This window comes from Anastrepha ludens, chromosome 5 (genome assembly GCF_028408465.1).
Source record: "Anastrepha ludens isolate Willacy chromosome 5, idAnaLude1.1, whole genome shotgun sequence".
Lineage (NCBI taxonomy): Eukaryota > Metazoa > Arthropoda > Insecta > Diptera > Tephritidae > Anastrepha > Anastrepha ludens.
The window spans coordinates 66,051,418-66,061,339 of NC_071501.1; the positions used below are offsets into that span (position 1 = coordinate 66,051,418).

General features: G+C 35.9%; 1 protein-coding gene across 1 annotated transcript; it reads right to left on the reverse strand.

Moving 5' to 3' along the window:
• Positions 1 to 1,837: 1,837 nt before the first annotated feature.
• Positions 1,838 to 8,578, reverse strand: LOC128865108 (2-acylglycerol O-acyltransferase 2-like). Its single transcript, XM_054105087.1, has 6 exons — positions 8,333 to 8,578; positions 8,169 to 8,266; positions 7,922 to 8,053; positions 5,169 to 5,510; positions 4,933 to 5,108; positions 1,838 to 2,160 (listed from the first exon to the last, which is right to left on the reverse strand). The coding sequence occupies exons 1-6, from the start codon at positions 8,435 to 8,437 to the stop codon at positions 2,003 to 2,005; spliced, it is 1,011 nt and encodes a 336-aa protein (XP_053961062.1). The 5' UTR covers positions 8,438 to 8,578; the 3' UTR covers positions 1,838 to 2,002.
• Between the last annotated feature and the right edge of the window lie 1,344 nt (positions 8,579 to 9,922).

Here is a 9,922-nt window from a genome sequence, read left to right on the forward strand (position 1 = left end):
AAATTGTGGAAATTTACTTTGAAAAAAATAAATCTGTTCGCAAAGTTCATAGAGCACTGGCGCGACATCGGCCCTTATTTATATTTCGAAATAAAGGAGGAACTGCCGTTATCGAGACATGGTGACTGATTTTTTTTTCCAAAAATTAATCAGCTAAACATCGACGTCATTTGGTCACAACCAGACGTTGCAACTTACCATACATCGCGCTTAGTGATCGATGTGTGGTAATATTCAAGCCACCATTGACGCCCTGCGGCCAGGTTCATTGCAAAAAGTAGTTAAAAATTGGATTCATCGAATGAACCAAGCAACTCAAAGCCGCGGCGAACATATGCCGGATATCATATTTGAAAAATAAATGCCATGAAATTATTTACCATATTATAATAAAAAAATTCAAGCTCTTAAAAAACACCCGATATATACTTCTACATATATACATATGTAGGGGCATTTCTAAAATAAGTAGTTTAGACAAATAGTTCGGACTAAATTTGGAATAGAAAACATGTTTTTTTATATAAACATGATTGTAATTTCCAGAATCGTTTATGAGTAGAGAACGACCGAACTTCGCTTTCGGTTTAGGCCAAAAAAAGCACGGTTTAGGCCAATTTTTTCCTTATCTGCCCTCCCATCAAGTGTGGCTAGTGAGGGATTTCTCAATACTGCAAGTCAGCTATATATGTATGTAGCAATAGACCGTACCGCTAGGAGGTAAACATAACTATATGTTATGAGCTGAAATTAATGTGATTGAAATTTCTTTTACTTTTTTATTACTTGTACCGTTAAAATATTCGGTTCAGTTTCGGTTTGTCTTCTACTGAAATTGGCCAAAGTTCGGTCCGATTCTCTACTTATGAGTACACTTAAGTTTAACAATAACTTTTTAAATCTTAATAACATTTTCTTGATCTACATATGTACGTACCTTCATTAAACGTTCTAGACCTATTGTGTTTGCGAGAACAGTAGCAAGAGGTTTCGGAAGAGTCTGCAATTATTTCATATAAAAAAGGCGATCTTATTGAGACCCCCAATATAATTGGTGTATACCTTACCAACTTCAATTTGTGGTATTCGCTATTCATCTTAGCATCTTCTGCAGAGAACTTGTATACCATTGTTGAAGCATCTGTTCAGTAGTATAATGTTCATGATATATCCTGTTTATACATTTATCTGAGTCTTTAGAGGAAATTTATTCTATTCCCATTTAACTTTCATCATAATGATGCTGAGTCCATGCAGTCATTTCTTTCTTATCATAAGTCAATTGTTGCCGTTATGGTACAATCTACAATTATCTTTAGCACTTATAGATCACCAAGACTGAATTGTATGAAGATATCTAACTCGCTAATATATTTTTCTCAGCTTGACTTCGCCATCTCTATTGCTATTTCATTCCCTTAGAAAATGCCCCCGCAGCGAAAGAGATAGTGAGCTGCTCAGCGAGGCTCGAATTTTACATTCTTCGAGTTTATAACTTCGGTGCAGCCTGGTAGACAACGAAGTTATTGATACTTTTTGGCGAAACATGTTTTCTTGTAGAAAACTACCTGCAATCTTGATAATCAAGATCTCTGCTTGAAAATGCCAGCAGTTATTTTTCTAATCAACTGTTGGCCGAAGAGCAACCAGCTGTGGTCTCCTTCTCCGAATCCTCGGTGTAGATGGTAATGATATTGTTGGCTGTTCATCTTCTTTTCTTTCTTAGGCGGATAGCGTAAAGGCATGTTGATACGAAACTCCCAGGCCAACCATTGATAGTCTATGCTACTAAACCTACAAACATTAGGGATGTTTTTTGCGATTTTCCTTGTCAAAAATTTATGTAAAATTAAAGCAAATTATCACATTTTTTATTATCAGAAAAACATATTCCGTTTGAATTTGCATATGCATATGAAATATCAGAAGAAAATATTAAAAATTACATTATTAATTATTAGATTTGAATAAAAATCATTACATTTGCTCAACTATAAAACCCTTATGTTATAACCAACTGAGCTTCATCACTATTTTCAATATATTCGCTCTTATAGGTTTCAAATAATTCACGTACAGCCTCCACAACTTTGGCATGTATCTCTTCGACGTATGCAGGGTCCGGATTCGTAGTTCTTTTAACGTCAATTGGACTGCCGACTGTAAAAATGAAAAAATCAGAAACAAATATTTAAAAAGTGACGTAAAAACTCATTAAGTTTTAATTTATAAATTGCAATTGAACCACTCAAATTAGGCAGGCGGGGTTAACACGCAACGTAAATAGTTTCACGGGAAAATAATTATTTAATTCGATTTGCAGTAATTTTGCAAAACTCAATTCAAAGTTGAAATCTGTAGCAGTATTCCTCATAACCGAATTGTCATCAGAAAGTATAATTAGTATTTTACCAAGGCGCATTCATTAAAGATAATGACACTAAAACAACAACAACGATTTTTATATTAGAATGACACGACCAAAGAAAATAGAGAAGAAAAAGAAAAGGGCGTTGAATAGCCGACATGCAGTTGGAGTTAGAAGCATACGATGATGGTGCAAATGGAGCGATTTTTCGTAATTTCACTTTGTGCTGACATCCGAATGTATACGGCGAAGGAAAAAAAAAAAAATCAGCTGATCTAATGATATCACCTTTAATAGATTCGCCCATTGTTCTACCGAAAGAGCTGTTTCTACTAAATTGTGACTTATGTCATTTTTCCTCAATAGTCTTCAAATATGTAAAATAATCATTTTTATCTATTTTAAAAGCTGTCGAATCGATCTACTTCAGCTATCGCTATTCTCGATAGAGAGATCAACCTTTACTTATGTACGTTCACGGTCGCAACCCAAGGATGATAGAATTCAAGGTTACGCCTTCCGAATTCGCTGTGTCGTCAGACTTCATGAATAAACAAAAAAAAAAGGAACAGGAACTAGTTGACTGTGAAGAGGAAGAGTAAACGAAAACAATAGAAACTACCAAAAGCAAGAAATTATATACCCACACACACATTCTTACCACGGCGTCATCCGTACAAAATGCAAAAAACCTGTATTTGGAGGCATTATGTATATTCATTTGTACTTTCACACTTCGAAACTTCGTTTTCATTACTTTGTTTAGTTTAAATTTAAAATGTCAAGCCATTCATTGAATTGTCACAAAGATGTAATTTCTCCTCATTTTATTTGTTTTGTATTGGGAAGGAGCCTCAGACTTGTCGGAATCTCGAAAAATAAAGTAACTGTTTTGGGAATGCGCCACCTTAAGTATTCAATTCGCCTTGATTTGGACGAAATTATGGCATATCTCTTTCCGCTCTAGTCTTTAAATTTGTTCAATAATCATTTTTAAAATCAATTTGACAGTAACACAATCTATGTTATTATAAAAACTGTCAGTTACCGGTGCTCTCGATAGAGAGATTAACAGTCCCTTAAGTTCACGATTGCAACCTGTGTTAGAAAGATATACACATATACAGGCTTATACATTAAGAACATATTATAACTTTTTCATAGAGCAGTCGAAGAGTTTCGTCACTTAAAATGATAAAGAGGCTTCTCTTGTTGAGTTAAGTTGATTTCGTAAGGTTATATAGTACACCAAATCTAAATCTAAAATCTTTACAGAAATAGTCTACATACATTCGAGATTCGCTATTCCAGTGGATGACATGGAAGCACCTACGTCTGCGACTTGTTGAGTGTCTCGGCTAGTACCTTTTGTCTCCAGCACATGAACCTTTCAGTGGATATATTAAGTCAAATGAATGGTGGGACAATTATGAATCATAATTTCGGTTGTAATCTTTATTATAAGACATATAAACAAATTTTGTTTATTTGTATTTCCCGAAAAATCTAACTACTCAACCTGAAAAGTCTTTCACTTGTGTAAAGCTACGCTACGTTTTATTTTAATATCTGTAAAAAATGTTGAAGATGTACGTGAAGAAGTAGTCTTAAATACATTCAAATCGCTGCCTTTCGACAGAATGTGACTCATATACTAAAATATGGTTATTGAAAAAAAATTTCATTGCAAAATACTTTGAGGGTTGCCACAAATTTTAATATAATGAACTTGGCTGAAATAAGCGCTCAAATAGCTCAAGAGTTTTAAAGCCGTTCAACAATATGGTTACCATCTAACAGGATATTTGTATTTAATCGTATCGGTGGCAACCTAAGTTCCATCTGAGAAATGAAATTATATGTATACATATATATATAATATAATTGGCGCGTACACCCTTTTTTGGGTGTTTGGCCGAGCTCCTTCTCCTATTTGTGGCGTGCGTCTTGGTGTTGTTCCACAAATGGAGGGACCTACAGTTTCAAGCCAACTCCGAACGGCAGATATTTTTATGAGGAGCTTTTTCATGGCAGAAATATATTCGGAGGTTTGCCATTGCCTGCCGAAGGACGACCGCTATTAGAAAAGTGTTTTTCTTAATTTTGGTGTTTCACCGAGATTCGAACCGACGTTCTCTCTGTAAATTCCGAATGGTAGTCACGCACCAACCCATTCGGCTACGGCGGCCGCCAGAAATTAGGTTATAATAATTCCAAAATGCGATGCCTTTTAAAGCTTTTTAGGAAAGAAATGTCTTGGCGAGGAGGTGACATTGGAGATGGGATATTTAGAAAAATCGACTCTATTGCTCGATTTGTTTCAACAAATTTTAAATAGTCTATTTTTTAAGGCGTAATAACGTACGCTGGGCATTTGCGAGTGCGTAATAATTTCCAAAATTCTTGAACTCCACAATGGCTTCATATTTATGACTTGTAAATATTATGAGTGTAAATAGTATTTAAATGCAAACTAGTATGTCGTATATTCGTTTGACGTTTTTCAAAGCTCAGCGTGTTTCAGAAGTTTTCAAAGTATACATATATACATTTATTGAACTTACCTACTAACGTTACTTTCTTTTTGTATGGTAAAATCGTATTTCCTCGCCCTTTAAATAGGAGAGGTGCATAGCGGACAATTTTTTTATACACCATTTGTATTGGGCGAAACCATGCCTTTTCTATGGGCGTGTAAAGATCGACATCACCAAATCCAAAAGATGGCACAATTGATGAGCTGCAAAGATAATGCACCTCTAATCTGCATTCAGATGCATGAGAATAATTTTATACTTACCCGGTTTGTATGGCCAATTTGGCAAACCCCAAGCGTTTCTTCAAAATAATCACATGTTGTCCGGGCTTAGTTTGCATTGCTTCTTGTACACCGCCCACCGATATTCCGATCAGATTTGAGGTAAAACCATCTGAATTATCGAGATGTGCTGGATTGTTCGATTTGTTCAGATAATATAATAAGGACGGTTTAGATGATGATACATAGCCAAGGACTCGTAATAGTTCACGTAGAAATGGTGTACCAAAATTAACATTTAAAGTTGCAACCTTGGGGCGTATACCGGGGAATAAACGTAAAAATGGCGTTATTTCGAGAAGTAAGTTGATGACCAAAGCAATGCTGTAAGTATATTATAAACAACAAAAACGCACATTTTAATATTTTCCAATTATTGGATTTGAGTGCATACTGTGTTTCGTTTTTAGGCTTTGATCAGTTGATTTTTTCTATGGGATCTTGAATCTTTAATAATTTCCAAAGTATTTGTATGTAAATGGAGTAATGTAATGTCAAGACACATTGAGCAGGTAGTGGCAGTAGCGCAGTTGATTTGATTTTTTTCTATTTATTTGGTCTTTAATTTAATCTTTGTTTATAGAAACCAAAAGCAAAAACAAAACACATTACTCTTTCTATTTCTGCTCGACTGCTACTACCTATTTATTGTGCCTTGGGTAATGTTTATTTTATAGGTTAGGTTAGGTAAAGTGGCTGTCTTACGACGCACCTAAGCCAAATAGAGGCCCCTTGTGGTACCACCGGAACATTCCCCACCCTGTTGTTGATATGGTTGAGTATTTGTACTTAAATAATCTTAATTGGCGACTAGCACGGTTTTATGTATTTTTTTTTATAATAGCAAATTTTTTTATTTTTATGTCTGAGATTTCATTAATTTGCTGTAGGAAAGGTTTACCGAAAAAGCGAAGTCTTGTTCTGGCTAAGCCTGGACATTCGCATAAATAGTGGAAAAGACTTTCTTTCATCCCCTCCGCATGACAGCTTCTATAAATGGGATTGAAAGGAAGGTTAAGTCTGGCTGCATGATCCCCTACCTTCCAGTGGCCCGTAAGTGTTGCAGTAATACGTGAAATGTTTGATCGAAAGCATCCTAACAGGTAATTCGTCCTCTGAATGTTGTACGACGGTCATGTTTTTCTGATTGTACTACATGTAGTTGATTGCTTACATTTTCTTTCGGCTAAAGCATAGTAGTGTGACGCAATGGATATTTTTATTGTGTTTAATGGGGTTTCAATTGTCACCGCCTCTGCTATGTCTATTGTTTCTATCTAGAGCTGTCTATGTTTCTTATCTAGAGCTGTAGACAAAATACGTATGCAAAATGTGGACCAAGGCGTTACAGATATGTGTGTGTATATTACAACTAACTGATGAAGAAAAGAAATATTTTAGAATGAACTATGGCTAGTCTTCCATATGCATGTCGAGCCGTGGGTGGGTTTGAGCAAAAATTGAAATACAGCCGGGAAAAGAATAATTTTTATGCTAAATGAAATTATGGGTTGGTCAACAAAATCGTACCGTAAATTAACCAACACCTATAACATCAAGGCGACCGCCGTATCCGACTGGTTGGTGCGTGACTACAATTCGGAATTCAGAGAGAACGTAGGTTCGAATCGGTGTCAATACGATTCACTGTTGGCTTTAAGACACTTAAAATTCCTTATGTATCTACCTAAGCGAGTCAATTAGAACTTGGTCATCTCATTTAGATTTAGCTTTAAGTGGACTGGGGTCTATTACGAGCGACGGTTCGCTACTCGTTAAAATCGTGAAATACTTCTTCCCAGCTATCCTCGAGTTTAGAGCTCAGGATCAGTAAAAGCATTTGAAATGCTGAAAACAAAGTATTAGACAGAAATATGTTGTTATTGTCATAGTAGCGGCTTACAGATCCCTTTTAATAGTCATGAAGCCATTATTCGCTGTTTCGACAGGGTGTAATCAAAGGTGAGAGGTGTTAGATGCGTAGTTTTAAGTGGCTAAGTGAAGAAGTGTCAAGCAGTATATCTTAGCTTGCCGAATATAACCCTATGTGTTTCTGGATAAGCAGTAGTTTAACTAGCTCCAGTAACCAGAACGTAATTGTGCCAGGCTAACGCGGGTCTCACGAGACAGCTGGAGCTCTTCGTATGTAATTTAGATTTGTGGTGAGAGTTCTTGAAGGTGGTAAGGCACTCTTGTTGAAAGTCAGTCTGTACTCTTTCGGGTCCGGTGGTTGTTTGAATTATGTACCTCTAGAGTGGATGACTTCTCACATGCTAGGAGGCGGCTCAGATTCTAGCAGAAAACTTTAGGAGCGGTTGCTGCGGTAGCGCCCAAGCAGAAACTGCTTGTTGCTACACTTCTTCCAGGATAAAGGCCAGTACAAACCTTATGCACAGAGTCCGCGCACCCTTGCGTATTTTAATGGTAAATTTTGACAATTTCAGTGCATCGATCAATCGTGTACAATTCAACTTTCGTTGATCTTTTAATTTTCTCAACTCTCACATCAAATAGGGGTAGTTGTAAAGTGATATATATATATAGGAAGAAATAGAGAGCAGTTAAAAAGCAACTTTTTATTGACAGACCCTATCGTTTAAGTAGGTATGCACGTTTTTGGCTACGGAAAAATAATTAGACGCTTTAACCAACGAAGACTTTTGATGTAATCAACGGATATATCCTCACCCCAACCAATTTTTCAAACGTCGCTTACTGCGATCACCATAACTTACGTCAGTATTCCGTGTGGGAAATGCGCCAACACATAATTTCGATTTGGTGGAAGCTCTGCAGTCTTCCGTATTTCGACAGGAAAATAATCTCGTGTAAAACCGACAAAGCGTTTAGAACGTAAGAATAAGGAGCTGTGGGGAAAAAAAGTGCCATAAGTTGCATTCATCTACAAATGTACGTGCGTTTGTACATATAAAAAATTTTAAATTTATAAGAGTTTAGAGCATATGAGTATGCAAATCTCACCCATTGCCATCAAAGGTATTGTGGTAAATAGTGTAGCTCGCCACCAAATATATCAAATATGCAATGAGTACAGTTTTTACCATTAGACTACCGTAGAGCTGCAAAAAAGTTATTGATTGCCACATTGCGATAAATATTAATTTTTTCCAATACTCAATACTCACAAGTCCTTTTGCAGTATACCAATATATAAAATACGGTGAAAAGTAGAACAAAAAGAAATAAAAATGTATCAAAAATATCAGAAGCAATTGCTTAAGTAGAGCCATCCCGTTGATGTGTAAGATTATTTCCTGGTGCAAGATATTTTAATGAATAAGCAAGAAAGTTTACGCAAGGTCTTTGGCTGCTGTTACACGATCGCTTGAAGTCAGAAATACTACTGAACACGTTAAAGGTATGAAAAGTTCACCATTAAACCTATCGGATATCTACAGTGTACTTGCTAATAATTCGAAGGAAATGAGAATACAAATTGTAGTGCAATAAACACTCTACTTGACTCTAACTAAATGTTTAAAAAACTTTATTTCTTTCCAATTAAAGTTACCGGATAAATCAATTAAGATTAAAAAAACTTAGAAGGAAAACAAAAACAAAATAATAACAGAGACTTGTGCCGATGTGCATTGGCACGCAAGAGTAATACAAACAAGTAAGTATAACCGTATGGGCAAGAGTTCGCGCACCCATTTCTGATATTGCATTGGTATTATATTTATATGAAATTGCTTCTCATTTAGCAGAGACAGCCGAAGCCCTCGGTTTTGTCTAGCTATGAGAAATTGACCAATTAATTTTCAGGAAAATCGCAACAAAATCACCATAGGCGCATGGTGAAAAGCCCTCACCGTTATTCGGCTCTGAGTGAATTTGAAAAAATTAGCTAATGGGCTGAAGTCACAATATGCGAAAAAAATCAGCCAATGACATTTCGTTGCTACCGATGATTGGACGAGAGTGTGAATAAATGTAAAATAATCGTGCAGAATTATGGTGCTCCCACTCACCAACATAAACGTACATTCCGCCTCAGCTGACACGAATAAACCAATGAGATCCCCATGTAAATGAAAACTCACCACCGTTTTGTTACGTACATATGTGCCAAACAGCACATTTCGAAAATAGGCTTAGAAAAATATTAATTTTTATTAAAATAACTTAAAAGCAATGTTGAATAATGTTAATTATAGAAAATGAACTATTTGCATTTGTTGGTTTTTGGTTTATTAAACAGAGAAAAATTTTAACTGATAACGCGGATGTGTGAAAAGTGTATATGCAAAAATATCAATGGCAACATTGTGTCGATAAAACCAAACACAAATCCCGACAAACCGATATATTGTGTAAATATGTAACCAAACGAAAGCAGTTGCTTTCTACGAGCTCAAGGTTTGCTCAATTTTGTGTATCTCACTGGCAACAGACAGGGACTACGTTAACGTCAGTGGCTGCCGAATGCAAAAGTGGCAGCCAAAGTTCCCCTCACAATTTTATTTTTCACCATAGCTAAATAGCAAACTTCTATCTATTCTATCATGCTTGAGTGAGGCGTTAAATTGGGCCTAGATCTGTCGCACATACATAAGTAGGTATTACGTTAATAGATAGAGGCAACGTAAGAAACTTGTATTCAACCTGTATGTGACGCGCATTGTTGCTAATTAAGTAATTATTAATTATTTATTGGAATAAAATTAGTGCACTTTCATTCTCTATAGGAAGTATAACTCGAATTCATATCGTTA

Coding starts and splice junctions, on each gene's coding strand:
- LOC128865108 (XM_054105087.1), bottom strand. CDS start 8,437: ATGGCTCTACTTAAGCAATTGCTTCTGATATTTTTGATACATTTTTAT. Junction 8,054..8,168: donor AATACCTTTGATGGCAATGG/GTGAGATTTGCA, acceptor TTTTCCCCACAG/CTCCTTATTCTTACGTTCTA. Junction 5,109..5,168: donor AAATTGGCCATACAAACCGG/GTAAGTATAAAA, acceptor TTATCTTTGCAG/CTCATCAATTGTGCCATCTT.